The sequence below is a fragment of the Coenobita brevimanus genome, chromosome 46 (assembly GCF_032717465.1).
Source record: "Coenobita brevimanus isolate Jiangsu-jjx chromosome 46, ASM3271746v2, whole genome shotgun sequence".
Taxonomy (NCBI): Eukaryota; Metazoa; Arthropoda; class Malacostraca; order Decapoda; family Coenobitidae; genus Coenobita; species Coenobita brevimanus.
This window is the reverse complement of record NC_136999.1, coordinates 10,602,959-10,618,494: the sequence shown is the minus strand read 5'-3', so window position 1 is coordinate 10,618,494 and position 15,536 is coordinate 10,602,959. Positions and strand designations below refer to the sequence as shown.

Below are 15,536 nucleotides of genomic sequence, written 5' to 3'. Positions count from 1 at the left end.
CGTCCGGGTCTGAGGCTCTTTATTCGTTTTTTTAGTTAGTTCTTTTTACGGGGTGGGGCACTAACCCACCACCAACCCTTTTAGTCGCCTTGTACGACAAGCAGGGATACTGGGGGAGTATTCTTGAAACCCCCCTTACCCCCAGGGGGTATATATATACAGTCAACCCTTGGCTATCACGAGTAATTGGTACCCTAGGCGACCCGCCATAGCCAAAATCGCGATAGCCATACTTAAGAACTAATGGGAAAAATTCTAATTGGTTCCCTGACCTCCAACTTTACCCCAACCTTACCCTATTTTCACATCTCCTTCACTAAAATACCTGGGATTACAAACCAATGCTGCAAATTAACAACAGTACAGTACAGTACATAAAGGTTATAAATAAAACAGAATTACAGTAATCACTCCAATATCCGACGTAATAGAGCCATAGGTAGGTCCGGATATTGGTTCTGTCCGGATATTGGGCCCCAGCTTATGGACTTGTACTTATGGACCCTAACTCAGAGAAACACCTATACAACTCCCTCTGGACATGCATAGCACCTATTTAAGACCCAAGTCACACCAATAAGGCACATAAATGACTGAAATAAATGAAAAGAAACATAAAATGAGGGTTTAGAAGTAGGTTCATACAATAATAAACATTCTGGTGACTGGCTCCTGGACTGGTACTTATGGACCTAACCTAGCCTAACTCAGAAAAACACCTTCCTACTGCACATGCATAGCTCCTAACACCCTATTCACACCAATAAAGGACATTAAAGAGTGAAATGAGGTAAGTATAGTATGGAAAAAAGTACATTATGAAACATTCTTATGTCCGGATAGTGGGGATGTTCGGATATTGGGCGTCCGGATATTAGAGTGATTACTGTAACTGTAATAAGCCATTTTACTTAACATTTTTGGAGAGGATGAGGGGCTTGGGTGGGTTGAAGGGGTTCCGAGGCTGGGGTGGAGTATTACTGGCCACCCCTCCGACGTTCTATCTCGTCTAGGAATTGATCAGCTTCATCAGGAGTCTGGAAGGGACCCTGAGCATAAGGCAGGTTCTTCCTCTTCCTCACTTGCCGTCCTGGGTTAGCCGCGTTACGTGCACCAATGGTAGGAGGGTTGGATGGGGTATTGGTGGCCATTGTGGTTGAACAATAGGTCTTCACGGCTATAGCTGCTGTCGACCGGTAACGCTGACTCTCTCTGAACCTTGGCGGGAAGGATGGGTAGCTGTAACCATGTCTGGGCCAATCAGCGCTCGGGTAGCCTGTGATGTCGCGCCAATCACAGCGCGAGTATACGCATGGGCGGAGCCCGCGCGATTTGAATGTTTCTGGCCGACCATCATCCGCGATAGCAGTATTTGAGGTCGCGATAAAGGTAATCGTGTTGCATTTCACCTGTCCGTGATAGCCATGAAACACGATAGCAAAACCCGTGATAGCCAAGGGTTGACTGTATATAATTAGTGAAGAATATAATTAGTGAAGAATAAATGCTAGCTTTTTGAATTTGGTAATGAAAATTGAGGAATTTGGTAATGTGGCCGTTGCGATCTGGCAACTCTGTTTCCCCATCATCAACAGTTACTGCCTAACTTCGATCATGAGTAGATGCTTATCGCAGTGGAAGCCACATGTGCTCGTTTTTTGGGAATAAACAGTGAGTAAACTGCAATACCTCGCCACTAGACCACATGGGAATTTACAGTGGTATGCAGTGTTAAGAAATTAGAACACAGAGTGCAAAGGATCAACTGTGGAGTGCAAATTGGTGGCGATTGAAACTGGCATGGTGCAGTGAAGAACAATGTGCAGTGTTAAACAGTTATAACTCACAGTGCAAAGAAATAAGTGCAGCACAACACTGGATTACTGTACGTGCTTCAAGAGCATTCTCATCACTGCCAAAGCCTTAGAGAAGGCGGCCACCGATGTGCTGTAAGTACCCTGGCTGAGGTACAGTCACTTCTAATTCCTCATTCTTTGGTTCCTTTTCATTTATTTCATGCTTTATGTCCATTATTGGTGTGAATAGGGTCATTAATAGGTTTTAATAGGTGCTATGCATGTCCGGTAGGGAGTTATTTAGGTGGCTTTCAAAATTAGGCTGCGTTAGGGTCCTTAACCCTTTAACCGCGGGTGTCATTCCAGAATGACGTTGCAAAAACTGGACCAAACCGCGGGTGTCATTCTCGAATGTTTGTGAATATTTTGAATACCCCGCGTTTTTTCCGTGCGCCAATTGTTTCAAGGGAGAGTAGCTATTAAGTTCTTTCACTCCAGCCGACCCCCACCTCCCTCTTCCCCCCCCTGGGGCCCCACCTCCCACCCCCTGGGCCCCCCACCCCACCCCTGACCAAGCGCGCATCAGTATCTGTCCAGCTGTGTGAGTGACAACACATGTTGATGTGGCAGTGAAGTGCAGGCAATTACAGTGCCTTTTACCTGTCTCAGTGAACACAGAGTGGGTGTTTATCGTATGTGCAGTGTTCATATATGTTTATAGTATTATTATCAGAATGTGATTGGCATTTGGTAATGGTGTGTGAGCGAAAAATAGTGATTACAACACCGCTGATGTGGCAGTGAAGTGCAGGCAATTACAGTGCCTTTTACCTGCCTCAGTGAACACAGAGTGGGTGTTTATCGTATGTGCAGTGTTCATATATGTTTATAGTATTATTATCAGAATGAGGTTGGCATTTGGTAATGGTGTGTGAGCGAAAAATAGTGATTACAACACCGCTGATGTGGCAGTGAAGTGCAGGTAATTACAGTGCCTTTTACCTGCCTCAGTGAACACAGAGTGGGTGTTTATCGTATGTGCAGTGTTCATATATGTTTATAGTATTATTATCAGAATGAGGTTGGCATTTGGTAATGGTGTATGAGCGAAGGTAATGATGTGTGAGCGAAAAATAGTGATTTTACACCCCTCACTTCTAACGGCACTGCCCGTCCTGTGAAAGTCAACAAAGTCATGAAACCTACATCAATGGAAAGCTGAAGGTTAGTACTTTCTAATGGTACCTTATTTTTTTCTCTAGCTTTATTCTGTGCAGAGTTATTAAGGTTTAAAGGTTTGTTTACATTTGGCTGAAACCCCCGCGGGAGAGGACAGTCAGACCAAAACAATACCCACGGTTAAAGGGTTAAGTACCAGTCCAGGAGCCAGGGGCCGACTTTCCGGATGGGACCACTTTCTGGACATGCCTTTGGCTCTATTACGTCGGATAGTAGAGGGATTACTGTATATATATATATATATATATATATATATATATATATATATATATATATATATATATATATATATATATATAATATATATATATATATATATATATATATATTTATATTTATATATAATATACTGTATATATATATATATATATATATATATATATATATATATATATATATATATATATATATATATATATATATATATTCTTGTAAACCAGTTGGAGTAAAGGGATGTGACTCAGTGGAGTGGGACCTTGATTGTTGTGCGCATGCTCAAGTATATTCCCACCCCAGTTGCCTACGAGCAGCGTGTGTTTGAGGAAGCGTTCTTCTTACTCGTTGGATTTTCGTTTGCTAGGGACATGTTGAACTTTGCTGACCAGAATCCAGACTTCATGAAGAAGATAATAACTGGCAGTGCGTCTTGGGTGTATGGAGATGACCCAGAAGCAAAAGCTCAGTCATCACAAGGAAAGTCACCAGAATCACCAAGGCCAAAATTTTCATAAACTTTATTATTAACACTATCCATACTGTTTATACCCACAGCTACTTGACTGTACTTCTCAGTGCGAAGTATCCACTCATTTGTTGTATACATTTGTCGTCATGATCATCCTAACCTCCATTCCCACCTTAGGGCAAGGTGAGGAGTAACAGTGTCTAAACAGCCCAAGTTTGCCCAGTGCAAAGGGCCATGCATCTGTTCACTCATCATTCAAGCCCCCGGAATCTTGGCATTATCTGATACGTCAGAAACATTCATCACATTCTGTAACTTCACATAAATGTATCTGATAGACTTAGTCCGAACGCTGTCATGTTAAAAGGGGTGCCAGATCCGTGATCATGTGCGTCTTCTCACAAAATTCATCCGGCCAGCTCGATCTCTTGTCAGGCCCCTAGCCTCACCGACTTCCATACCTCTCTTCCTCACACACTCATTCACCTATTCCCCCCGCCTTCTCCTTGGCCTACAATACAACCCTCCTTCATATTCGCTCAGATATACCTTTTTCACCACTCTGTTGTTTTCCATTCTCTCCACATGACCATACCTTCTCAGTACACTCTCTTTGATTCTGGTGTCCACAGACTTCCTCACTGCACATCTTTCATGAATCACATTATTTCGTATCCTATCCACTCTCTGTACTCCACATACACTTCTCAGCAGTCCCATCTCCACGGCTCTCACTCTTGACCTTTCATTTTCGTGCCACACTATAGTCTCACATCCATATGTTAAAATTGGCACTAACACTCCTTCATGTAAGCCACGTCCAGCTGCAACACTCAAGCCTCTGTTTCCTGTCAAGGCCTTCATAGCACCCGCTACTTTCCTTCCTTGTGTCACTCCTCTTTCCACTTCTTTTGCACATTTTCTCCTTTTTTCTATCACTGTGCACAGGTATTTGAACTCTCTCACCATTTCCAGTCTCTCTCCATTCACTGTAACATCACACAGGGAGTCACCTTCTCACTCGATAACCATCACTTTACTCTTTTGTACATTTACTCTCAGAGCACGACACTCACAGACATCAATAAAACTCTGCACTAGTCTACCAAGTTCGTGTCCAGTATTTCCAAATAGCACTGCATCATCAGCATACAAATTTGAGATATTCCATCCATCACCATTCATTATCAACGTCATCCGTCTCTCTGTTACTCGTGGTTTTACACCTCTCATCATCCCATCCATATAGTGTACATATATGGAACAACCATGGGGACATCTCACAACCTTGTTGCACGACCACATTGACCGTGAACCATTCACTTAGTTGCCCATTTACCCTTAAACATGCCTCACTACCATCATAAAAACTCTTGACGGTACCTAGCAGCTTACCACCTACACCTTACATGCGCAAAACCTTCCACAGTTCTTCTCTATCTACTTTGTTGTATGCTTTTTCTAGATCCATAAATGCTCTAAACACCTTATAGTCCTTCTCACATACCATCTGTCTTACTGCAAATATTTGATCCACACATCCTCTGCCGCTCCTAAAACCACCCTGTTCATCACTCATTAGGACTTTTGATATCTCTCCTACTTTCTCTCATAATTCTTCCATATACCTTTCCTACAACACTCAGTAAACTCATGCCATGATAATTCTTACACTCACTTTGCTCACCTGTATTTTTGTATAGGGGTACAGTCACAGCCTTTTTCTACTGTGCTGGCACAGTTTCACTCACCCATGCCTTCTTACATATCTCCAACAAGCACTTCATTCCGGTTTCTCCACCACATTTAATCATCTCTGCATACATCTCATCAACCCCAGCAGCTTTACCATTTTTCAGCCACCTCACAGCATTCATCACCTGTGCAAGTGTCATGTTTCCTGGCACTGCATTCCTTCTTTGCACACCCCCAAGCCAATCATGTTTACAATCACTTTGCTTCTCTGTTCCCACTCATCAGACATTCAAAATATTCGTTCCATCTGGTCCTTACTTCATCCCCATGGGTTAATAATCTACCACCTACATCCTTCACACTTTCACATTTCTTTCTGCTGTCACTTCTACATTTCTGCACCTCTTTTCAGAATAACTTCCTATTTTCAGAGTAACTTTCATTCACTTTTCTTCCTATATCATCATTTACCTCCTTCTTTTTCCTCTTCACTAGTCTCTTTATGTGCTTCTTGCTCTCATTATATTCAGTACTTATTTCAATTGAACCCTTGTTCTGTAACTACTCTAGCCACTTCTTCCACTTTTCCTCCACTGCTCTCTTAACCTTTTCATCCCTCCATGCTGTACTATTCTTCTTTGTTGTTACTCCTGTCACACCACACACTGCTTTAGCATTCCTTACTAAGGAATCCACATATGCATTCCACAGGCTGTCCAGATCCATTTCATTCCAGCTCACTGATTCTAACTCCTCCCCTGCTTTTGTTCTGTATTCATCTGCCATTTCTTTGATCCTTAGCTTCTCAACTTTCAGTCTTTCTCCCTGACTGCTCCTCTCTCTCCTTGTCGACCTCACTCGTCTCAGCTTGATCTTACATACCACAATCATATGATCTGATAGACCTCCATTTGTATACATTTGTAGTAGTATCCTATGCTTCTTATGGGGCAGCACAGGATTGGATGATGAATGAATGAATGAATAAATAAATAACCAGTCTCAAAATAATTTTTTAATTCACAGGGTGCAATAAATGACCAAGGACTGGGTTTGGTGTCATGGTGGACCAATAATACTGCAGGACAGGAAGAGGAGGATGAAGAAGAGGCCGAGGAGGAGGAGGAGGTGGGGGAAATGTCATGACCTATGTGGTATGCGCATCATCTCTGGCAAATCATTCTTAATTTAATACACCACATGTGCACCAATGTAAATACTGCAAGGATGTATATAGAGATATGCAATTCATCAGAGCAATATTATAGTCAGTATGTTAATATATACACTGTATTCTAAGGTTAAGGGGCACAGTATTTATAGGTGTTGTTCTCAGCATGTAATTATTGAATAATTTGTCAAGGAGGTAGTACTGACAAAACAGGTGGTCCTCTTTCTGCATCAGGGATGTGCTTAAAAGTATCCTAACATTTCTGTACAGTCGGTGCTGTAGTTAGGGGGAACTGTCAGATCAGCCCTATAGATATCACGGAAACTTTCAGTGGCATATACAGTATTTTTCTTATTTATTAGGGGAATAACATGAAAAAAATAAGAAGACTACATACGAGTATAGTGAGGAAATGCTGTACGTTGTCATATTTATGAAATATTCCCCTCTAATCCTGTAACTACTTCGCTGAAGTTTATTTATATATTTATTTTATGCTGCTAGCAGGCAGTTTTATTTAGCTTTGAAGACTTCAGGCTAGAGAGGTTAGATGCAGTTTCCTTCAACCCCTCCATGACTGGGTGTTCTCCTAACATGAATAAAATAATCCAGTAGCAGCAACAGTGAACAAAGGAACTGTGTCATCTGACTGAAGGGGCTACCTATTTCATGCCCATGACTTATTTTTTTTAAGACCACTACCAAATTGTTTTAACCAATTTTGGGAAAGATGTCTAATAGTGAAGGGATTAATCAAGGCTATATCATACCTCTCCAGTTCAGAAAGCCCCCTTCCCCCATAAGTTGAATAAAATAATTTGTTGGCATCAAGAATGAATAAAGAAAAGATGTTTATTAGTGAAGGAGGTAATTAAAACTGTAACAAACCACTATTTCAGAAAGTCCCTTCTAAGGTTATTACAATTTTCTGGTATTGGCAAGAATGAACCACAAAAAAATACAATGCTCACCATCCACTCACTTGATGTAGTGCTGCTCTCGGGCGTCTGCCCTTTCCTCTCCTCCATCCTTCTTTCCTTCTATCCTCTTCTGTGTTTCTTTCCTTCAGTCTTTCCTCATCCTTCTGCCTACGGGTGACTTTACACTCCCTCTTATGTCTTTCATTCCTTCATTCTTTCCTCTTCCTTCTGCCTGTGGGTGACTGCACTGAGTGACAAGCAAAATGGTTTCCTGCACACCAGGAAACCATTTACTATGCTGGGTGGTAACCATATAGCCAAATTTTTGGCGCCTGGTGGTTGAGTGGGTAATTATTGCACTCCAATCGGATTGAGCTGGTGAAGGTTTGTATCCAAGGGATGGTTGGGGTTTATTGCTCACGTAATGCCACTCAGGGATGAGTGAGGCTGGTCACTTTCATCTTAAATGTCGGGACCAACTGCCTAGCCCCGGGCTCCTACGCTCCTCATGGGGCAACGTAGGATTGGATGATGGATGGACCTGATTCAAGAGGGTAATTTCAGCACATCACTGAGATGCCTCAGGGCTGTATTCTAAATGTTATAGGAGGCTTTGTAGCAAGCTACCTTAGCTTTTTTTTTTTTTTTTTTTTAACTACAAATTCATATTTTCTTGTATGTTATTTGTGTCATTTTAATATTGACATACATTTCATCAGGACCATACTAGAGGACATGGAGGTGTAACATTTCATTGGTAACATACAAGAGGATATGGAGGTGTAATGGGCAAAATAATTTTCTATGGAAGAAGTGTTACCAAACCATCAAAGTCACTTAGAATATGACCCTCACCCATGATGCTGCACCAAGTCTTATTAGTGGCACAAAGTTTCCTGCCTTTGGTTTGAATTGGGGTGCCATCCCTCTTGTTTCATCAACCCTAGCTTTGACCAAGACATCACTCACACCCATCAACCACAGCTTTGATTCATACATCACTCACATTTGTCAACCCCAGCTTTGATTCATATATCACTCACACTTGTCAACCCCAGCTTTAATTCATATATCACTCACACTTGTCAACCCCAGCTTTGATTCATACATCACCCACACTTGTCAACCCCAGCTTTGATCCAGACATCAACAACACTTAGCCCGAGCTTTGACCAATACATCACCCACATGCTTATGAACATATAGCAAGGTTGCTTCCAAAGGTGATTTGTTTGTATCTTAATTAGAAGAATTGACAACATGATAAGCTTCATTGGGAGGTATGGAGCTCACTAAGAATTCCATGATAACCATTTTAATAATGCTTATGTTCATAGTGCACTCACCTATATCACTGACTGAGATGGTTGTGGAAGCAGAAACAAAAGTAGTGAAGGTTTAGGCAGTAAGCATTGCTATTATAAACAGTTACCATGAAAGGGATAAGATGCGAATGAATGTGTTTGAGTGGATGAGTAAATTGGGAGTGTGTTATCCAGTCTCGGCTACCAGAAACAAAAGTAGTGAAGGTTTAGGCAGTAAGCATTGCTATTATAAACAGTTACCATGAAAGGGATAAGATGCGAATGAATGTGTTTGAGTGGAGGAGTAAATTGGGAGTGTGTTATCCAGTCTCGGCTACCTCCCATTCCTTGGGGAAAGCAGCCTAGGTATGTAGATAGATGAAAGGGTTCCCTAGCGTGCATCCAGAGATCATGAAGGGCAAGTTATCATATGGGTCTCACCCCTCAACATATGGGAAAATGTATATACTGTATGTTTAGATGTCTTCTCATCAGATTTGGAATGAGTAGAAGAGAAATACAAGCATCTTTTGATAGACCTCACTGATATCTAATTGAGACAGAGATTTCATTGATACTCATAAGCTTTATTTTTGGATGGGGTGGAGGAAGGATTTGCATGGTTAGAGGGTTAAGAAACCTCCATTTTGGGAATGACTATGGAACAGCTGAAGTTTTTTCTTTTATAGGGTGGAACTTTAACCAGTACCAAAATTAGCCTGTATTAAATTTGTCATGTGCCCTTTATGATATGTTTTTACAGTTTTTAGTTAGCTAAATAGGTCAGGAATCATAATGTGGACAATATATAGCCTTCTCTTTTTACTAAATTTTCCTGAGAAAGGTATGATGGTGTTGAAAGTAGTGGTATTAGGTCTTGACACCATGTTTTGTAGAAGCCATGAAGCAAGAGATTTTGCCGTTGATAGAATGACCATGAAAGCATGATTGTGTTTTGTTTAAAATATGCATTGTATAATATATCAAAGTGTTTATTTCTAAATAGGTTATTTAAAAGTACTTCGTTATTGTATAAATGTTACCAGTGCTTAGCTTTCTGATATTTTCTCCAGCACTGGTAAGACACTTCATTGTTGCACTTGATAATATTTTCGTCATCAGTATCATTATCATAACCAGTCTCCCATACTCAGAAACATGAGGTTGAGATATCCATAGTATATACAGCACTTTAATCACAGTGGGGACATATGTATAAGGAAAAGGATAACTTTGTGTACAGTGTGCTACATTTGAACGTAGGACACCGTCAGTGTGAAGTGGAGGTCTTGCTACACTGTGACATTCATGTATCATGTTACTTACCCATGGTAGCCAGTAATTGGCAACCCTATTCATGTTACTACCATCAACAACCATTTGAATGCATCAAGAATGTTTTGCGTAAGTACTACCAGACACTGTCCCCAGCCAAAATTTGGCATAGTGTACAGTCCTGACCATCCTATGTTGTATTGTGCTGTGTTGTATTAGGTATGAGATTACTTATATCTCAGTGCCACATCCATACACTAATACCAAACCTATAATATTTTAGTATTTATTTTATCCTTGACCTCTCCAAAACTTTACTTGATACTATGGTATATTTTTCGTATGTGTCTAAATTATGCATGACCAATTTATATTTTATTCATGCTACCAACAAAATATTTTTTTAAGCTTAAGAGAGACTCAAATTGGATGCCTTCACTAACTCCTTCAGTACAAGGAACCTCACTTAAGCTAATTTAAATTCTCTGATGGTAGTATAATGAAAATATAAAAGTATGTCTCAGGTTGAAGGAGTGAAGTACAGACCAGACCTTTATGTAGTGAGGACCAGAGAACTTCAATTAGGAAATGCCACTGTGGTGATTTGTCCCTAGCAGAAAAGAGAGAGGGAGGTCATAATAAGGTGGAAGGACAGCAAGGAGTGGTTTATGAATGAGGGTGGTATGGGTTGAAGGGAGGGCAGCCTGGTTCTGGAGAACAGGATGACATGAAGGCAATTCATCCCTGCAAGGACTAAGGCTTGTAGCTATAGGTAGAAGGATGTGTTTTATCTTGTAACATGGTCTTAAGTTTTTTGGACATTACCGGCCTAATAAGAGACAGTAGATGGATATTACTGAATTTACTAGCTAATCCATGAAACTTACACAGGTCTGCTTCATCATCATCATTATCATCATTCAGACTCCTTTCCCCCTAGGGCAGGCGAGGTGTGCAATGTCCAGTCAGCCCAAATTTGCCCAATCCAATGGGCCACACTTCCATTTGCTCACCATTCAAGCCCTTGGAATCCTGGCTCTATCTGATATACCACAATTATATTATTACTGACCATGAATACCTTGGCTAATTAAGGGGATTTAAGAGTTCCTAATCATACATGGATTCATCGTGTCAGGAAAATTTCACAGGTATATAAATAATTATACAAACACCTAGATAAAAAATCAGAACATGTTCACTTTTTGCTGAGAGTCATGTTTAAGAGTGATGACAGTTACTGAGTTTTTAGTCCTGCTGCACTCATCAAGGGTCAGTCAACTGCAGTTTGGTAATAAACTTAAGGAGTACCCACTGCTGTGTTGGGACAGTTTTCGTTGTTCTTTGTATTGTAATGTTTAGTAAGCTCATATCTACTTATGCACCATAAAGCTTTAATCTTGCTTCCATCCATCCAACTATCATCTAGTCCTTAACTGACTCATCAGGAGCTCTTTGTCTACTTTAATTTAGACAACAAATATTTAAAAGCATCTTTTAAAAGAATGGATTTTTGTCATTGTTGTTGTTGATCTCTGGGCACAGATGACGTCTTCATCATCATAATCATCCGGACGTCCTTTCCTATCCTAGGTGAGGAGTAGCAACATCCAGACAGCCCAGGTTTGCCCAATCCAGTGGGCCACACTTCTATTCACTTATCATTTCAGCCTCCAGAAGCCTGGCTCTATCTGTTACATCAAAAAACTTTCACCACATTCTGTAGCTTCACGTGAGCGTATCCGATGGAGTAATTCCAAACGCCGTCATGTTAAAAGGGGTGCCAAATCCCTGATCATGCACTTCTTCTCACAATATTCATCCAGCTAGCTCGATCTCTTGTCAGTTCCCCAGCGTCACCGACTTCCATACCTTTAATTCCTCACACACACATCCACCATATCCCTTCAGTTTCTCCTTGGCCTACTTCACCTCCTCACTCCTTCAAATTTGTTCAGATAAACCTGTTTCACCACTCTATTGCTATCCATTTTCTCCACATGACCATTCCATCTCTGTACACTCTTTTCAATTTTTGTTGGTGTCGACAGATTTCCTCATTCTGTATCTTTCAATAATCACATTATTTCATATCCTATCCACTCTCTGTACTCCACATACATTCCTCAGCTGTCCCATCTCCACTGCTTTTGCTCTTGACTTCATTTTCATGCCACACCATAGTCTCACACCCATATGCTAAAGTTGGCATTAACACTTCTTCATGTAGGCCATGTGCAGCTACAACACTCAAGCCTCTGTTCCTTATCAAGGCCTTCATAGCATCAGCTATTTTCCTTCCTTGTGTCACTAAACTTTCCACTTCTTTTGCACATTTTCCTATCTTTTCTATCACTGTACGTAAGTATTTGAACTCTCTCGCTAATTCCAGTCTCTCTCCATTCACGGTAACATCACAATGGGAGTCACCTCTCTCGATTACCATCACTTTACTCTTTTGTGCATTCAAGGATCTGGAAAAAGCATATGACAACGTAGACAGACAAGGATTGTGGAATGTTTTGCATATGTATGATGTAGATGGTAAGTTGCTAAAGTCGTTCTATTTTATGAAGGCAGTTTGGGTGGGGCGATTTGGGACCTCACACTGTTAGCTCTGTTGTCACATCTCCGCCGACACACGTGTAATTATTTGTGTTCACCTCTCTCTCTCTCTCTCTCTCCTATTTTAAGCTAGTAACTACTTATAAATGAATTTTAAACACTCTGTATAGATGTCTATCTATCTATCTATTGCCAGACGCCTCAATCCCGTTTGGGGTGGCCACAAACAAATCGCCTCCAAGTTGCCCTGTCCCCCGCCATTTCACTCCCCTGCTCCCAACTCACACCCCCCTCTCTCATATACCTCTCCACCCCATCTCTCCATCTCATCCTCGGCCTCCCCCTCCCTCTTTCCCCCTCCACCTCACTCACATACACTCTCTTCGTCAGTCTTTCACCCTCCATCCTCTCCACATGGCCAAACCACCTCAGTGTGTTCCTCATAACGCTTCCTATCACATCCACATCAACACCACAACGCTCCTTTATATCCTCATTCGTCAGCCTGTCTCTCCATGTGACTCCACAGGCTCCTCTTAAATAACTCATTTCCACGGCTCTCACTCTTGACTTGTGTCCTTCCAACAACGTCCAAGCTTCACTTCCGTACGTTAGAGTTGGTATCACAATACTGTCATGTAGTAACTTTTTCACTTCCATGCTCACTTCCCTGTTTCTTATCACTGCTTTCAAAGAACCAGCAACCTTTCTTCCCTGCTGTACCCTTTCAAGCACTTCACCCTCCAAACCTCCATCCTTACTCATCACACTACCCAAGTACTTAAACGTACTCACATTTTCCAATTCCTCACCATCCAACCTCGCTGTACATTCACTGACTTCACCTCTCTCAAAGACCATCACTTTACTCTTCCCTACATTCACCTTTAGATTCCGTTTCTTACACACTCTCAAACTCATCCACCAAGCCTTGCAGCTCCCCTTCGTCTTCACTCAACAACAGAGTATCATCTGCAAACAACAGTACAGGGAGTTTCCAAACACTATCCTCTCTCACCAGGGCCACTCCAACATCCACTACCCTACCTTGTACCTCTTTTATTACCCCATCCATGTACAGATTGAACAACCATGGAGACATGACACATCCCTGTTTCAACCCAACTTTCAAAGAGAAAAATTCACTTAGTTCCCCATCCACACGCACTGCAGCCTTCGCACCATCGTACATACTCTTCACAGCATTCAACAACTTCCCATCTATTCCATATATTCTTAACACTTTCCACAATCCTAGTCTATCCACCCTGTCATATGCTTTCTCCAAATCCATGAAAGCCGCATACAACTTCTTTCCCTTCTCTAGAAACTTTTCCACTAAAGATCTGAGAATGAATATCTGATCTACACAACCTCTTCCCTTCCTAAAGCCTCCCTGTTCTTCTCCAACTAATTTCTCTGTTCTTTCTCTAACTCTGTCAATAAGTATCCTACCATATACTTTTCCTATTATACTAAGAAGACAAATGCCCCTATGATTACCACACACTTCTTTTTCCCTTTTCCTTTGTACAAGGGAATAATTATACCTGACTTCCAATCCTCAGGGACTCTACCTTCCTCCCAGGCCAATCTGCACATCTTCCACATCCATTCTACTACTATCTCTCCCCCATGCTTCAGCATTTCACCACACACTCCATCAATTCCTGGGGCTTTCCCTGATTTAACTTTCTTCATTGCTTCCACAATTTCTATCCTACTGATTTCTTCCTGTCTTCTCACCTCCCTCCTTCTTCCAGCCATTCCCCAGCCACTTATACTCGCATTACTTCCATCCTCCACGTTCAGCAATTCCTTAAAGTGTTCTCTCCATCTGCTCACTTTTTCTCCCTTCTCCACTAGTAATCTACCATTTTTATCTTTCACTCCCCTGCTAACTCCACTTCCACCCTGTCTTACTCTTTTCACCTCTTTCCAGAACATTTTCTTACAGTCCCTCCACTTTACACTCAAATTCCTTCCAAATTCCTCATCCACTCTCTTCTTACTCTCTCTTACTAATCTTTTCACCTCTCTCTTTCTTTCTACATATAACTCTCTCTTCCACCTCTCAACTTCTTCCACGCCCCTATTTCTCATCCATTCATTGTATGCCTTCTTCTTTTGTGCCACAGCCCGTTTCACCTCTTCAGTCCACCACGCTGTTCCTTGCACCCCCCTCCGTCTTCTCTTCCTTCCACACACACCACATCACATGCTGCACATATTTCTTCTGTAAATATTCTACACACACCTTCCACGTCCCCCATCTGCTCCAACTCATATTTGCCCAATCGTTCCTCCACTTCTCTCTTATACTCTGCCTTTTTCTCATCCTCTTGTAACCTTTCCAATCTCCTTGCAACTACTTCCTCTCGTCTTTCCCTTCTTCTATTCCTCCATCGTACTTGAACTTTAACTCTGGCCACCACCAAGTAGTGGTCAGAAAGTCCACTCCCCCAACCTCTATAAACTCTTGCATCCAATATACATCTTCGCATCCTTTCATCCAAACACACATAATCAATCATTGCCTTCCTTTCACTCAATTCACCACCCACCCTTCTCATCACTCGCCATGTATACCTGTGGATCATTTTATGCCTGAAGAAGGTATTGGCTATCACCAACCCCCTCCCAGCACAAATGTCCACTAACGCACTCCCATTCTCATCTATCTCAGCAGGCACACCCCACTCACCAACTATTCCATCCACTTTCACATTCCCAACCTTACCATTCATATCACCAATCAAAAACACTCTATCATTCCTTCCAAACTTTTCCATGCACACTTCTACATTTGTCCAGAACTCTTCTCTCACTCTTCTAGCACGATCTTGCGTTGGCGCATACACACACACAATCGCCCACATTTGTATT

At 41.6% G+C, this 15,536-nt stretch overlaps 1 protein-coding gene across 1 annotated transcript in view; it reads left to right on the top strand.

Moving 5' to 3' along the window:
- The window catches only part of Polr3H (RNA polymerase III subunit H), a 45,572-nt gene extending 38,731 nt beyond the window's left edge, over window positions 1–6,841 (top strand). Inside the window, exon 6 of the mRNA XM_080271436.1 lies at window positions 6,442–6,841. Within this exon, the coding sequence (XP_080127562.1) occupies window positions 6,442–6,561 (120 nt within the window). The 3' untranslated portion in view covers window positions 6,562–6,841. The remainder of the gene's footprint in view (window positions 1–6,441) is intronic.
- The last annotated feature ends 8,695 nt before the right edge of the window (window positions 6,842–15,536 follow it).